Source organism: Erpetoichthys calabaricus, chromosome 13, assembly GCF_900747795.2.
Source record: "Erpetoichthys calabaricus chromosome 13, fErpCal1.3, whole genome shotgun sequence".
NCBI classification, from domain to species: Eukaryota; Metazoa; Chordata; class Cladistia; order Polypteriformes; family Polypteridae; genus Erpetoichthys; species Erpetoichthys calabaricus.
Genome location: NC_041406.2, coordinates 19,429,724 through 19,447,673, shown reverse-complemented (window position 1 = coordinate 19,447,673; position 17,950 = coordinate 19,429,724). Strand labels below are relative to the sequence as shown.

Genomic DNA, 17,950 nt, shown 5'->3' with positions numbered 1-17,950 from the left:
GTGCTAACGTTAGTAGCTTGCAGCTCTTAAAGAAATAGTTTTTTCACAGAATGTTTCTATTCTTAAAAGAAACGCTTCAGTGCACCATGTACATGATGTTGGAAGCAATCAGTGTTGTTATGCAAGTACCAAAATGCATACATAACCTTAAAATACAAAAACAAGGGGAAACATGGCAAAAAAATATTTCAGTACTATACTGTATTGATTTTTACCCCAATAACATCAATATCAATAACATTTTTATTAAAGAACATATACAGTAGCTGAATACTTAAGTATTATTCTGAAGGTAGTAAGCTATACAGTATGAATTAATTTCCAAATAATACAGTACATGTAACACCATAAATAACACAGTCGCATGATACATGCCATGGTTAGATGCTGTTGTTTTCAACTGACTTAGACTAATCTAACAATGCCTAGTCTACAGGTATGATGTATGTGAATTTCCCATTGGGATTAATAAAGTATCTATCTATCTATCTATCTATCTATCTATCTATCTATCTATCTAATCCTCAGCAGTGTACGCCATTACAAAAAATGAAATAAAATGGGAAGAGAGTTCTGATCACACCTCACAAAAAGGATTCTGTGACAATAAAACACATCAATATTTTAAAGATGGAATGGAATGTAATACCAGCAACTTTCTAACAAAAATTAATAGGATGTTGTCCACCATCTATTGATGTAACTATTAAGATCAAAGGCAAACAACCTTAAGCTTCCAGAATGTACAGTAGGTATGTTTATTGGTAACCTTTGTTCTGTTAGTAAAAAAAAAATACAATAAAACAAGGAAAAAACACTGGGTACATTTAATATCAACACAACACAGTGTAATGTATTAACAGTTCTGGTGTTAAATGATAGCAGCTATCTACAGTAATAAGAGTATCCTAGCCTTCATGGCATGTGCCCCTTTGAAGGAAAAGAAATGTTTTTAAACCAGTTGATTTGGGCTTTAATGCTGCTATAACATCTGCCCTAACACAGCTTATTTCATCTCATTATTTATTTGTTTGACGTTTTGTAATGATGTAACGCTTTGCCAAGAAAAAGCTTTTGAGAGTTATAATTTTATAAAACAAACTGATTGTAAAAGCTGACCAATACAAAACAATTTTCTCATACTATTACAGTTTTTTATTGCTGAAGTGGCCTTTTTCAAAGGGACAAGAAATCACAGAATACAGGACCTATAAAGAGTCTGCTGGGTGAAAATGGAACTATGGACGAATTCACCTTAACTACAGCCCAATTTGCCTTATATCTGAATAGAGCTCTCACCCCAATCAAAGATTTGGCACTGATGCTTAGTACTCTCTTTCTCTTCCGGCATACATATACTGTAAATTATTTAATTCCATGAATCCTAACTTCAAAGTTTGTCCCAGTATAATACCTCTCTATGTGAATTTAGCCTTCAACAATAATAAACTACCTGAAGATATTATAAATGAAAAATAGTTTTTTTTAACAAAAACACATGAAACTAAAGAATTCAAAAACTTTAAAGAGATCCATTTTTATATTCTCTCTTGAAAATAGGTGGTTTAATTTAACACATGACTCAAAAGAAAAATACATTTGGCATCAATACCTGACATGTCAATTTGAAAAAGTGACTTTAAAAATAGCTTAAATGCCTTTAACACATTTCAAGGTGTAATAGGGATTGGCAACATAGAAACAGATAGCTGTATTGCAAGTCAAGACATCTTTGGGGCAATAGCAGGAACTCCTTAAAAATATATAAAGAAATGAAGTAAAATGAAGAGTACTTACTATTTCCACAGACAGAAATGGCATATCTGTTCATTGTTCAATGATTAAATTATTGCAAAGTCAATTTTTCATATTTGTTTCAATTACTTTACTTTTGTTCAAAATATACTGTTTAAATTAAGATGATCTTGGTAAGTCCAAATATCTTAAAAAGGAAAAAGCAATTCATGGGGTGTATTTACTTTATCACATGCCTATTTATAAACAGTAACAGTTGAAGGACTAAACACTGAGAAAAACTGCTCATTTTGCCAAAATACAAATAGCCAAAAAAGTGAGCTGCTTTCTTATATATTTATACTGTACAAGTAGTAACTGTACATATTAAGAAAGATGCAATTTAAACAAGATACTTCTAAATATGAGTAAAATTAACCTAGTGCTGTCTGTCAGGAAGTGAACAGTCATTTCAGAATGGTATTTTCTCAGTGACTACAGAAGACTAGCAGGTATAAAATTAGAATGGAGTAAAAATAGTTGCTTAAGCAGCTTTGTGCAACTTCAATTGATAAATCTGCTTCACATCTCTGAGAAAATATGACTGGAAAAAATAGAGATTACCTTAATGATCAATGCATTTTCAACTGTTTATCTTTCTTTTCACATTTTTGGTACAAGTTAAAAAAGAAACAAAATAATGTTTAAATCAATACCCAAAATACGTGTTAGCTGCAATAAAACAAAAGGCTTTCCAAGAAAATCACTGTTTCATAGAGAGCACTTCATATAAAAATTGCTAAATATTTAAAATATATAAGAAGTAATAAAGATACAGAATAAATGCCCTTACCTGTTTTAAGACACTCATATTTACTTTACAAGTGGAATACAGATAAATTACAAGGAATCATTGTTATTGGGAGTACAGGTAAATCTTTTTGCTATTTTCTAAAAAGATTTCAATATCATTTCATTCAATATGATTTCATTCATCCAGTTTCAGAAGCTGCTTGTCTTATTAGTATTGCAAGCTACCACAGCATGTTAACAGATCTTTGCAACAGCAGGAAGCAGAGGGGATACAAGTCCACAACTTGCTTTAAGAAAATAGCACAGGTTAAAATTTGTCTTTAGTCATCAGGGTGGGATCTGTGTGCATGAGAGCTGACAACAAATGAATGCTCCAATAAAAGTACAATACATTGGATGCAACAACAAAGAATATGGAACACGGGGGCTTTGGACTTCACAAACAGAAGAGACGTTCATCTGTCTCTTGTCTCATATTTTCCATACTAAAACAGAATTGAAAAATCGGAAGTAGCCTCCTCTAGACTTTCTCGTATACTTGGATATGGGGATGTATATCTTAGGAGTAAACCGTAAGACAATGATTATATTTTTATGTTATGTATATTAAAGAACCATCAACAACAAATCAAATCTCTCTATTATATAAACAAATCCAGGGACAAGACAAGACTTTTAAGCCTGGGACGAGACAGGACTTTTTCAGAGAGATGAAAGAGATTTAACCACGCCCGGGGCTGGAAATAAAAGACAAAGAGTAGATGACAAAGTAGAACGTTGTAAAGAGGTTCCAAAACGCTGGCGTGATACACATGCAGAGCAGGTTAGAGATAATGAAAGTACTAAAATTTGAAAGTCTCAAAAAAATTATAGTAACGATCGCATTAGCGCAAACAAACAGAAATTATTACTTGGTGAAATAACAGAACAGCGAAAAAGAGATCGAATATATGGACATAGGTGATATGACAGAAATATGTAGATATTGTTTGGCTTTAAACTTTAAGTAAGAGACTTGTAGATCGTCTAATTCGTGTTGCCATCAGGGAAAAGTAGTGTTTCTTCCCAATGAAGAGGCGTATCCGCAAGAATTAAAAGATTTGTTGTTTGGTGAAAGTGAACTCCACATAAGCGAGTGGCAGAGACGCGAAGTGGCTGGCGCATAGCGCAGGCTGGGGGTTTGGCGAGCGAAGCAAGAAGGGGGCGCCCCCTAGTTAATAATATATTGAACAATTATTATAAAAGTAAAGTTGAATCAATTGCACTCTGCAGCTGTATGAATAAAAGATAAGGTACCAATTCTGGTTAACGGAAACAACCCAAACGTTGATAGAAATCTACATTTTGTACCTAATACTTGTATGCAATATTTGGTTGACCTAAGTGAAAGTGTTCTCAAGTTATCGTGTTTACATACACACACACAGACATAATTCCAAAAATGGTATTTTCAGACTCAGGGAGGTTTAAAACGTCGAGATTCATCAAAATCTCGAAATTGAATTTTTGGAGGATTCCAATACTTTCCCTATACTTCGTATACAAGAAAGTCAGGGAGGTCTAAAACATCGAGATTCATCAAAATCTTGACATCGAATTTTTGGACGATAGCAATACTTTTACTATTCTTCGTATATGAGAAAGTAAAAAAGTGAAAAATGGCCAGAGATTGTAGCTTAACTCTCCATACCTGTTAACTCTTTGTACAGCACAGGCTCTATAAGGCAGGGAAAGGGGCAGGAACGACTGTCCTGAAAGGTGAGCATGCAATCACTAAAAGTGACATGTCCATTAATTTTCAGTCATTTAAATTGACATTGTCTTGGCAATAAAATCAGCAGCTATGGTCCGCAAATTTGACATGCTCCACAACCAGAAGTTGTGTGATGTGACATCAACTTTAGAATCAAACAACTTACCTGTATATCTCCCAAATATTTGATGAAAGTCAGAATATCCATAGAAATGCTCTTGAAACATAACAGTATGCAAGCAATAATTAGATAGTAAACAATTCTTTAACTTCTGTCTTAATGTATTATCATGTGACACCCCATATAGTGAGAAAGATGGCACCACAAACCCAATTCATATAAATACCTCGAGCAAAACAATAGTATTACTAGGAGATATTTATATCTACTGTATATATACCAAAAGAAAATATATACCAAAAATAACAAACAAGCCGCTATGCTTGATGTACTTTTTAAATAGAGCTACACCAAACAATCACTCATGACCACGACTCAGTCAAAAGACGACCCCTACAGACAGGAAATGTCTTTTATACTTGACACTGTTTTGCTGACCAATCACTAAGCACTGCACCACCCTCTAACAAACTGCAGGTGACGTGAATACATTCTTACATCACGTTGCATCTGCTCCTGCAAGGCCGCTATTAAAATACCGGCTGCCGTGCAGGTGCACACATGTGCACACGTGCATAGAAATGAAGCTTGAGCACTTTAACTTTGTATCTAAGGAAAGTTAACGCCTCTCCTTCTAATGCTGCTATTAGATTAACCTCCAGGATTCCTTTTACTTTCTGTGGAAAACTAAACACTTCATATATTATTATGTCACCCTATCAATAAAAATGTTAACATCTTTATTCTAATAATATTAATGCATACTCTTTTTTCCAACGGGCAGGAGTACAGTACCATGTGCCAATACAGAAACATTTAATGCTGCTTTGCTGTGATGCTTCAAAACAATTATTTGAATACATAATAAAAGATTACAACTTTGTCAGTTTAGAGACAGTAGTCACAAATTGGAAATGGTACTGCAGGTTCTTAATACTGTGACTGTCAAACAAGTAAAAACTAAAACGGCTAAGACAGGTAACAAAGGACTGCTACAGTGTACCATTAAATTACATGAAAGGTAGGTCTTAATGTGTTACATGACAACCTAAGAACTTTGACAAACAAAAGAAGACCATTTAGTCCATGAAGCTCTTTTGTTTAGCAAATAGCTAAGATGTTTCAATATCTCATCTAGCTATCTCTTAAAGGTTATCAAGGTCTGCTTCAACTACTCTACAGTGCATCACTCAGAACTTTGTTCAGTGCCTTAGTCATAACTGTGTTTGTGTTTCTTTGACAATGGCACTCCCAAAACAGAGCATGGTGGCTTTTAAACAGATGACACTGACTTGAACTGTGTTATATTTCCTCAGTGGATTATGGGAAATGTGTGTGTGCAATATCATCTCTCTATCTACTGTTAGAATCATCTAAATTTGAAAATATAGTGTAACCTACTCCTGACACAATGGAAGGAAGCAGAAGGGGCAATGAAACTGCATCTATGCTGTTAGCCGTGAAAAGGAAATCCTGTTTAAACTCTTCTCTATATGCTTTGCTCTGTGCACCTGCCACTATGAATAATGGCATATTTACTAGTAATCTGGTGATGTATCATTCACTCAAAATATGGTTCCAACATAGTAAACACTTTAAGGTCAAGATGTTACTGTCAATTTCTATGACTGTAGCTATATTATCTACTAACAAAGATAAGGTAAACAGCATCTCAAATCTACCCATTTATTTCAAAGAATGTACAATCTAAATCAACATTGGAAATTGGACCATTTCATTAAAATTTCATATAATGAATAAAACTTAGTGACCAGCAATATATAATCTTTATCATGTTGTACAAAGAATGGTGTAAAACTGCAAACACATATCTTGACCAGAATTATCTGAAATATATCTGATTTGGGCAGGGGATGTACATCAAGGATGACTTAAAAATAAAGGTATGGGACTTGGTACTGATTGATTGTATGTTGATTGATTTGTGTTTTATTGACTTTAATATAATTTTATAAAATCAATAAAAATCATAAAAAATCTACATTGATTCATTTGTTTGAAAGGTATTTAATGCACAAATACAGTAGACAGCTACTGTAAATTAACATGGAAATAACATAAGGTTGCCTTTTCAAGAAAATGTGTTTACATTAATAAAACAGTGTATACTAGTGTTTATATTGCAATATATGTCTTAAAACGGTGGTGCAGATTAAAAAAAAAAGACTTCAAAGATTATAGAGGTTTGCAGTCTACTCTTAACTAAGAAAACTTGGCTTTGACTTGTAAATCAAAAGTAACTACTTGTACTATTAATTAATGACTGTCCCATAGCAAGCCTAACATACTTCTTTTCTAAATTAAATATCTTTGTCACATAGAATTTCTTAAAATGCATTTTTGAATTAACTAAACTAATAGCACTGATGTGAAATTCAGAGCATTTGCCCAACTTCTACCTTTTGCTGCTGGTATTTCATCACCATGGGTCACCACAAGACTTGAAAAAGGGAGGTCAGCAAAAGGAAAGAATTGCAACTGTAGGGATATGCTTGGTATGTAAAACTGAAAAGTACACAGTTCCAACACAGCACACAATAACTGCAATGGAAGTAATCCCTCTTGCCTGAATCAACAGCTGGACTAGTCTTTAGTCTTTAAATAATGTAGGATTTAGCAGCTGTATTAAAAGAAATTGTGTGTGTACTCCATTGCAGAAGCATAATAGTGTCTTTTATAGATAGCATTCTCACAAAGTACATTAGAAGGCAATCCACAATGCAAAACAAAAATAAAAAGTATAGTATTAAATGCATAAAACAATAGCTATAAATAGCAAATTTAATGAAAAACAAACCAGCAAGATATTTTTAAGAAGATAATACAAAGAACAAATGTCCTCATTTCTGCGATGGGTTGGCACCCTGCCCAGGATTGGTTCCTGCCTTGTGCACTGTGTTGGCTGGGATTGGCTCCAGCAGACACCCGTGACCCTGTGTTTAGATTCAGCGGGTTGGAAAATGGATGGATGGATGGATGACACCCTACTGCATTTTGGCTACAACACGTTACATAATTTGTATTTATGGAAAGAGAAACTACAAGCACTTGATGATTAACCTTATGTCTTGCATCATCCCTACATGATAGGGATGCAACCAGTTATTTAACTAATCAACCATCTGTTACAAAACATGCAAGTCAAAAATAAAAGCAACTGACGTAAAAAGGAAAAAGTCAGTAACTTGAACATCCACTCAATCAGCAATGCAGGTAAAACTACTTCTAGATTTTAAGTGCAGGAAAAACTGTAAGGCACACATTTCACTTGGATTCACTTTCCTTGGTTTGCCATTTGGAAAAACAACAAAGTAGAAAAAAAAAAAAAAACGTAATAAAAAAAGTCAACAATGCAGTGCATATGGCACATATGCTTTCTACCACAAGGAGTTTAACAAAATTAAGGAATGCAAATGACGAAGTGACTAAGCACAATACTCGATACCTAAATTGGTGAAAAATATACACCAGACATTTTTTATTACATTTTGACTTGAGTTTATAGTCAATTACTCTGCCCTCAACAAACATTTGCTCAACTAAGATAACCAGAACCGGAAAGTCATCCTGAACAGCCTTTGAATGGTGTACAGTCAGAAATGAACATCCCTGATATCCCAACTCTACCATCTGTGATGTCTACAGTAGTATTTTTTTCCGATTGTAAATTAAACGCAACAAAAAGTAGCTGTAAAACCGAGATCTCTTATTATATAGTTTTTCATTTTGTGATATTTCAATGTGAAACAAAACACACACACACACAAAAGAACACTACAAAATTAGGGTCTCTCACAGTAGTTTCCTGATCTAAAAAACTCCACAGGAGAAAGAAAATTAATCGGTGCATAAACAAAAGTATACCAACCTTAAACAAGGAATCTCAATTGTTCATAGGGCTTTCATTAGTAATACAACACTTATCAGTAATACAATTTGTATAGATAAATGAATAAGATTACATTTTTTAGTAAATATTCTTTGATAAAACAACAGTAATTAATGCATTCAGATGTCACATTAAAGGATAATTTTGGTATTTCTAAAGTCTAAGTTATTTCTTCACAAACAAACATGCTTTCTATAAATTACAAAAATACATCTTGCCTACTCTGGCATTTTACAATTGAGGCTATGAGGTAAGGAGGAAAAGCTCATAAACTTTACAAATGCATCTATTTTTCAAGTCAAGACAGCTGACGGGTATTTTTTCTGTTTCTGAAGCATGTTTGTGGCAAAAATTGGATCTGGAAATACTTGTTTTAAGGCATACTCCTCTTAAGAATAAAATTTCTAATAGTTTGTGAGTATCTTCATGTAAATACAGAAGTACTTCAAAACAATATCAACCATGTGGCACAAAACGTTTACTGCAATTTGGTGGAAACCATGACTAGGGGAAGGATGGAAGGCTGTTGTGCAGAAACACTAAGTGCTGTTCTGTCACACACAGTTGGACTCCTTTTAAAACGACTGCATCTCATAATATTGGTGTTTTTTTATTTGTTCAACAATGACAACTATTTTGCAATATGTGTGTAATCACAAGATGCAAATCAATGCTTGACAACTGTCATAGCTTGAAAAAATTGACATATTTGGTAAGTTTTTAGGCTTTTCCTTATTGCCCCATTGACTGCAATTCAAAGTGCCAGTGCAGGGAAGATATTTTGTTAAATTTACATAAACAGATTAACTTTAGAAAATAGTTTCATGTGGCAAAGGCATATATAGCATGTCTGAGTAAATCGACTTGAAAAATATCAAACTTATTCTTTAATGCAGTATAAAGAATCTAAATGTTGCACATCCTCTCTCTGACACGAACACTGAGGACTTTCAGCCAGTGAAGTATTCAGCAGTAGTGTGTCAAGAAACACTATGGATGCTCCTTAATACTAACACCAGTATGCCTGCATAATGCGGCACTGTAACTGGGACTGACAAGTCAAAAGTTTTTTGGTTTTTTTTTTCTTTTGTTTTCTGTTTTCTTCCTTTTTAGTCATTTTGGTGTATGTTCAGACTACTGTGTGTGTGTGTGTGTATTATATATATTAGTTTATCTATTTATTTATTTATTGAGCTTCTGTAAAAAGCCAAATTTCCATCTATGGACAAATAAAGTTCTATGTGTTGTAATAGAAGAAACAGACTTGGAAGAAAGCAGGACAGGCATCAATTATTTTTTTTGTTACACTGAATGTGTAGACATGTCCATTTATTTCAGCAGAGAAAGCTTTAAGAAATCAATTTTTTCAAAATATCATTTAGATTTTTGTATAAACCACCATATATAAATGAATCTTCACAACTACTTTATATAGTTGCTACCTAGAGCAGCAGTCTGGTATTGCCAAAGAATGTACAAGAACTGGTGACAAACTTTCCAAGCATAAGAAAGTAATTTTTAAATACACTGGCAACAGTACAAAAGCTCCTTTTGCATTTACTGAGTGCAGAATTCATCTAACAAATGCTCCCTTGCTAACAATTATAAAAACCCAGATAAACTATTATTGCATTTACAGCGTGTAAACATTTTTGATATCTGAAATAACACCAGAAGTAGCTATCAGAATGTAAACTGAAAACATTCTACCATATAAGCAACATATGGTCTAGAAATAAAATTATCACATTGTTGAAAGAAGTAGGTGAAAAAATGCTTAGTTCATTAACAGAAGACTGTTATGACTGTCATCATTTCTGCAAGCGTAAAAAGTGAAGCGATGACGTGTTCAATTCTGCTGTTTAAACTTGTAACACTGCTTATCATTTGCAGAGTTATCATAGAGTCTTTTGGTAACATTCTTTGAAAGAGGCATGTTTCCTAATCGCAGGAAATAGTGATGTAGTATTAGAGAAAAGAAAAAAAGAAAAAATAAAAATAAATAAATAAATGGATCTTCTTGGATATGAAACAGGACCACAGTTACTCATAATAATTATATCTGCTGTGGGCTCAAATTATTGTTTTAAGCAGGCAACCAAAATATATTTAAAGCTACAACAAATTTCAAGAGGATCAAATTGTTCCATTTGATAAAATCTCTGCTTCTGTTTCAGTTACGTAAGCAATCATGGGTTTTAAGAAGAACTAAAGAAGACCCTTTCCTGTTGACATTTTTAAAAGCTGTTTTGTTGTTCACATTTTTTGTAAATCCATGAGAAAAAAGGGCTACAAAAGTAATACTATTAGACTAGCATGCTCCAGGAACTGTAATTATGTTTTTATTTAATATTTTGTGATGGTCGATGCTGTCAACTGTATTATAAAAAACACTGCGTGATTAATTAAGAAGTTTTATTCTTCCTTTTTCTTCCTGAAACTTGCTTTTGGATTAATAAAATGCTGGCCTTTAGGACTACAGAGCTTAAACTTCCCAGTTAACTTATTCCAAGCAAAAGATTATCTCTGATATATGAGTTGTCATTTATATGACAAGGTTCTGTAAATGTATCAAATAATTGTGCAAAAAATATTTCTAGGCCATTTAGCCAACTTGTACACATCTGAATTAAATTACGTAGATTCTGACACGTTTCACAATGCAATGCTGAGATCATCCCTATTTATTTGCTGAAATCTTGGAATAAAATATAAGCACAGAAAATATGGCGATTAAAAGAAAACAACGCCTATTTGGTGGCACAGAATGTACCTCTGATGCCTCACAGCATCATGGACCTTGGTTCTAACCATGGTCCCAACTCCCTGCCACACAGCATTAAATTTCTCATCTGCTTCATTCAGACCAGGGTCATGGGGTTGGGGTGGTTTTGCCAGAGCCTGTCTTAGCTAGCATAGAGCACAATGCAAGAACAACCCCTGGATAGGGAACCAGTCCATCGTACAGCAAACATACACACACAGCCAACCACACTATGGCCAGTTTAGCATCTCCAGTTTTCCTAACCTGCATGTCTTTGAACAGCGGGTGGAAACCAAAGCACTCGGAGGAAACCTAAACAGACATGGGGAGAACATGCAAACTCCACACATGGAGGACACAGATTGCAAACCCTGGTCTCTTTATTGCACCACCCACAATAGAATAAGTGGGTTTTGAAAATGGCTCGATTTACCAAAAATGGCATTTTTTTGCCTTACTAAGCAATAAATCATTGAGCATGACCTAGTATAAACACAGAAGATATGACAAGGCACAGTGCAAAATAATTGACATTGTCTGCACTAATATTGTGGCAATCATCATGATGACTTCTTACTAAATCTCTCCATTCTCTAATTCTTTTTGGTGTCCAGCAGTGCAAACCGAATCTCCTCTTTTCCTTCTCAGACAAATGGAGAGTGGTTTCAGATGCAAAAACAGTATACTGATTACACCTGAATTGTGGAAAATACCATGGACTATGACTATAGAAAAGGGAAGGCTGAAGCTAGGCTTTATCCTTGCCTGTTTCAAAGAAATGACAAGTACCTGTCCTGCCAGCCAGGTTTATTTTCTCCAGTTGCCAGGTGGAAGTTTTGGTTTCTTCTCCTCCTAATGGTCAAATCTTTTGCTAATTTAACTTTTCCTTCTTTGTCTTATCACCTGACTTTCCCATAGCCATGGATGTGTACCTTTCTGTTCCATCATGATCTATTTACAGCTATCTCCTTATTACACCCAGTCTTTTGCCTATTCTTCCCACCCACATCCTTCCATCTGGTTTTTGGTCGATGTCTCTTTCTTTCTCCTGGTAACTCCATCTCTAATAATCTTCTTAGCACACTGCTGTACTCTCATCTCCATAAATGATCAGCCCACTGGTTTCTTCTCTCTGTCATCTTCCACTGTATCTCTGTCACCTTTAAACTCCTCCTTACTATAGATAGATAGATAGATAGATAGATAGATAGATAGATAGATAGATAGATAGATAGATAGATAGATAGATAGATAGATAGATAGATAGATAGATAGATAGATAGATAGATAGATAGATAGATAGATAGATAGATAGATAACTTTATTAATCCCAAGGGGAAATTCACAATATATACAGTATATTCAGTCCTTTCATCTCTTGAACTTCTATTCCTTCAGTCTCATTTCTAGTTGATCCCCAAGATTCTACAATTTATAACACTGCTGAACTCGCTACTCTTTTGACATCTTTTTTTTGGGAGCTATCCTTTTCTCACACTACATTCTGCTATACTTTCTTAATGTTTTATCCATTCATCTCTAGACTCAATTTCTTCTAGCTCATCTGCTCACTACTTCACTTTTCCCATTTCCACTATAGTTTCTGTAAATATATTCCCAAATGTCTGATCTGTTTATCTTTGCCCCATCTCCATCTAAAGCATCTCTCCTCTTCTATTTCTATTTTCAGTTTCTCCATTACACCTTTGCATAATTACACCTTTGCATAATTCAAGATTATCTGCAAGAAGCACTGACCATGGAGACTCTTTCCTCACTTCCTTGCTGAACTCCTCTAATACCAGAACAAACAATAAATGGGTTCAAAGTTACACCCAATGTACAGTACACTCACTCCTACTTTGAATTCTTCTCCTGTTCCTACTTCACACACTAGTGTCATGTTGACTTAAGCATATACTGTACATTTTTGCAAAATCAGATAACCCTTCCATTCTCAAGCCCCACAGCATATTTTCTCTTGGCATTTAATCACTGGCTTTATAAAGGTCTGTAAAAGCCAATGCTAGATCTTCCCTTCCTTCCCAGTATTAGGGTATACAATCTACAGACTGTACCTGTGGTTCCTCTTCCTTGTGGAACCAAGCTAATGCTTAATTCTTTCTTTGCTAAACTGGATCACTGCATACAAAGACCCTTATCATGATATAAGTTTATGTATGTAAATGGTACATTTTCTATTTTTATTAGTCCCTGTAAGTCTTTTGCAAGGAGCGCTGTACAATAATAAAACTGAAATTATACAACAACTTCATTTAGTAAAATGCCTTTTTACAAGTACAGTGATTTAATTATTTTATTTAGTAAATGTGAGTCTAAGGCAGGGCGGCACGGTGGCGCAGTGGGTAGCGCTGCTGCCTCGCAGTTGGGAGACCTGGGGACCCGGGTTCACTTCCCGGGTCCTCCCTGCGTGGAGTTTGCATGTTCTCCCCGTGTCTGCGTGGGTTTCCTCCGGGCGCTCCGGTTTCCTCCCACAGTCCAAAGACATGCAGGTTAGGTGGATTGGCGATTCTAAATTGGCCCTAGTGTGTGCTTGGTGTGTGGGTGTGTTTGTGTGTGTCCTGCGGTGGGTTGGCACCCTGCCCAGGATTGGTTCCTGCCTTGTGCACTGTGTTGGCTGGGATAGGCTCCAGCAGACCCCCGTGACCCTGTGTTCGGATTCAGCGGGTTGGCAAATGGATGGATGGATGGAGTCTAAGGCAAGGATTTCAAACACAGATCACTGATGGAGCATTAATTCGTAACGGGTTACTGCTGCTAATCTAACATGATACATACGCCTTAATTATCATTGACTTGCTTTTATTGCCTTTAACTGAGAGCCAAACAATAAAGAGATATAAAGCAGGCCAAAAGATGGCTAACTAATTCTGGGGCCTCACAGTCATTGAGGGCCACAATTCTCTCTCCAAACAATTTCCAATTGAGCTATTAATGAAATACGTTATTTAATTATATGGCTTCTTACAGAGACAATGAGAAGTGAAGCAAAATGACACATTTTACTGGCTAAGTGAATATAGATTACAATATTCAAGATTTTAAGGTAGCTCAGGCTCCTTCTTGAGGAAAGGGTAACATTGTATGGTTGCAAATGAACTCTAAGTTAGCCTGGTCATCTTTTGGTTTGCTTTGCATCTTGCTATTGTTTGGCTGCTCGTTAAAGAAGAAATGGAACAATTAAAATAGAAGTCAAATAAAATCAAGGCAATCTAGTATGTTCCATTATGATTAGTAATTGGATGATAATGGAGAATGTGGCTGGAATGAACACCTGCTGCCACTACAGCCAGGCAGAAATGGAGTTTGATATTGCTGGTCTAAGGCTTTTTAAAACTACAGTTATATCACAAACGATTACATTATTTTAATAGAGTATACACTATATCACATATTGTTTTATTGGTATTATGTTATTTAGTAAACATGTCTAAGCCTTTTTTCAAGTAGTTATATCACAAATGACTACATCACTTTTTTATAAGTGCTGCAGCATTACAACAAGGTGCCTGGGGCTCACATCACATGTCTTCCATGCCCATGTGGCACTTAAGGTATTCTGGTTTTCACCCACAATCCAAAGACATGCAGGTTAGATGGATTGACAACAACACTAAATTGGCTTATGTGCGTTTTTGTGTTCACCCTATGGGCTGGTTGCTGAATTGGCAACAGCTTCACACAACCCGGCTCAGCATAAAATCAGGTTCAGTAGATAAGTGGAAGAATTAATTTTTACAATCAAGTACGTGTTATATCAAGGATGATTTTATATATATGTCATTTTATTTAGTAAATTCCAGACTAAGCCTTTTTACAAGACGTTATATCATAAATGGTTACTTTATTTGTATAATTATAGTATGCATTATATCACTGATGACTGTGTTTTGTATTATTTTATTTTATAATTAAGAGTATATCACAAATGGTTACATTCATATAATTGTATTTATTAAACCAGTTTAAGTCTTTTTACAAATTGTTATATCATTTTATATTATATTATTTTATTTTCATAAGTATGCGTTATATCACTGATGATTATGTTTATATTACTTTACAGAGTACATCACAGATTAAATTTAGATCATTTTATTTAGCAAACTTCAGTCTCATTCTTATTACAAGCAGTTATATTACAAATGACTTATTTTACTTTAATAACGTATGTGTTATATCACTGATGATTGTTTATATTATTTTATAGAGTATATCACAGATTACAATTACAGTTTATTTTATTTAGCAAAATTCAGTCTAAGTATTTTTACAAGTAGTTATATCACAAATGGTTACATTATTTTATTTTTATAATTAGCATATGCATTGTAGCCCTGATTACATTTGTTATTTTATTTTATAACTAGAAAATATCACAAATTCCATTTATTTCACTTTATTTAGTAAACATCAGTCTAAGTCTTTTCACAAGGTGTTATATCACACGATTACTTTTTTTATAATTACAATATGCATTATATCGCTGATGATGATTACGTTTATATTATTTTATTTAGTAAACATCATCCTAACTACTGTTACATAACATTTCTGTTATTTTTCAGAATGAGAGTCAGGGAAGGTAATAAGACCATCTGAGGGGTAACAACGTGTTGAACCAGCAACCGTATGGATCAACGCCCACCGTTTTCAACACACCCCTAAATGCAACGAGTGGGTGAACGTTTCACATCCCCGAATGTTACAGATTGGCACGGCTGTGATCAGCTCGCTCCCCGACACGATGTTTAATGGTTGGTGTGCAGCTAGTTCGGGGTATAAAGATGCTGTTTGCGCTAACGGCGCACGTGCTGTCAAACACAACACGTTGCGATGACCGCTGCCAGTTAAGTTTCTTTAAAAGCACCGGCCAATGACGACCGCTAGGATTTAAAAGGTGAACTGAACATTCGCAGGGGGAGGGGCGCCCCGGGTGATGGACCAGTGTCGAGGACGTAGACATAGGCTCAATCTAAAAAAATGACAACTTTATTAGACTACTTGCCTGCCTCGTCCTCCCTTTTGTTTTTTTTTTTTTGGAAATAAACAATTGTAAAGGCACGACCCGACAAAATTCATGCACATCTGCAATCTTGCGAAGCATAAGACGAATCTCTCTCTTGCATACACACACACGCGCGCGCTCCTTTCTCACACTCTCCCACAGCGATCGAGCTAAAACCTCGTCTTTAATTTCCTCCCCGTCGTGGACTTCCTCTTCTCAGCTTAAAGCGCCACAGTGAAGCCTTCCCGGTAACAACAAAAAATACCGTCATTGTCTATCTTGTTTGTTTGTTTGTTTCGCGTGCCTAATTCTGAAACCGTGTCCCTCCCACTTGATAGCATTTAACAATGAGGCCCTACGCCAGCTTCTTGCCAACTGCTGCCCCGGCGAGAGGGTGAGGCGCCCTAAAGTGTCTCGCGAGCCGGGAAACCCGCGCGCGCTTAGCACCTCTTCAATGCGCGTTCTCCGCCAGTGCCGATGCTGCCACTTGCACAGACTTTTTTTTTTTTCCTGCAGACCCCCTTTTCTCTTTCTTTCCCCCCTTACCTTCGCTTTCTGCAGCGACGTGAAGCGTAGCTCATGCACAAAGGGGTTCCTGAATGGGGGGGCCAGCTCCTTTTTGCCATCCCCGTCCGCCGCTAAGCCCCGTCTACTGCTCCTCAGCAGCCTCATCCTCCTCGGACCTGATGAGCCAATATAGTTCTACAAAAGCGGTGCTCAATTCCACTCTTTCCTTTTGCTTCCCCAGTTGCTACCGGGCTCGTTTCGCCTCCTCAGGTGATATCGTGGTGTACGGATACAATGATACGGGCTAAAACGGCGTATCCTATCACTCGGTCTGTTACGCAATGATGATTCCAGCTAGACGTTTCTGCTTTCTCTCCGACTGACTGGATCATACAAACAGGATCCTCCAGGCTTGGCTTACCTCGGTGTAGCGGGGCGGCGCATGCGCGACATCGCTCACAGGGCTGACATCACTCCTTCTGAAGAGGCGATGCTTTCTCAAGTCCCAGGAAAAGACACCAAGACAGACAATCCTGCAAACACCCCTGGCTGATTGCGAGTATTGGGCATTGTTCAGGATTAAATTATATATTTTTTAAAATCTGTCTCCATTGTTTAATGTAAAGTGATGTTTTACTTAAAATTTGTTTTTTAACATAGTCGTATGAAAAAGTAAGTACACCCCATGGAAATGGACTTTTACAACATATTTGAACAAGCAAACAGTAGATCTTCATGCAAACAGTGCCTAGATAAAAGTAATATGCCTAAAAATATTTCCTTTTCAATCATCTATTCAACAAAATATCATTGGATGATTAGATTAAATTCAACTTTATTGTCATTGAACACAGCATAAGTACCATGACACCAAAATGCAGTGTTGCATCAAGCCAGAAGTTAATTGCAAGTAATAACATACAAAGAAATAAATACTGCAGTGAGGGATTGCACAGACAAGAGCAAGTCAAGAGAATATACAGAATAAATAGTGAAAGTTAAAATTCAATATGGAAAGTGTACACAGTATGGACAGAACAGAATAAGTAAAATATGAAAACGGTTTAAATAGAAACAGTAATGTGCAGACAGTTGTATAGGCTAAAGTAAAGCAGAGTCCTGCTAGTTCTGCAAAATGAATAGTTTGAGACTATACTGCAAATGTGATAGAACTGTGGTGAGTACAGAGTGCCAGTGTGTTACATATATGGTTTTAAGATTAGGTGGAAAGGGTGGATTTTGATTTACGCATGGTGACAGTTGCCAGTTAGAAGCTATTCCTAAGCCTGTTGATGATGGCATGTAGGCTCCTGTACTGC

At 35.8% G+C, this 17,950-nt stretch overlaps 1 protein-coding gene across 1 annotated transcript in view; it reads right to left on the bottom strand.

The window, feature by feature from the left end:
- LOC114664018 (lysophosphatidylcholine acyltransferase 1-like) overlaps positions 1–17,087 on the bottom strand; it is a 175,351-nt gene extending 158,264 nt beyond the window's left edge. The window contains exon 1 of the mRNA XM_028817990.2: positions 16,671–17,087. Within this exon, the coding sequence (XP_028673823.1) occupies positions 16,671–16,796 (126 nt within the window). The 5' untranslated portion in view covers positions 16,797–17,087. The remainder of the gene's footprint in view (positions 1–16,670) is intronic.
- Between the last annotated feature and the right edge of the window lie 863 nt (positions 17,088–17,950).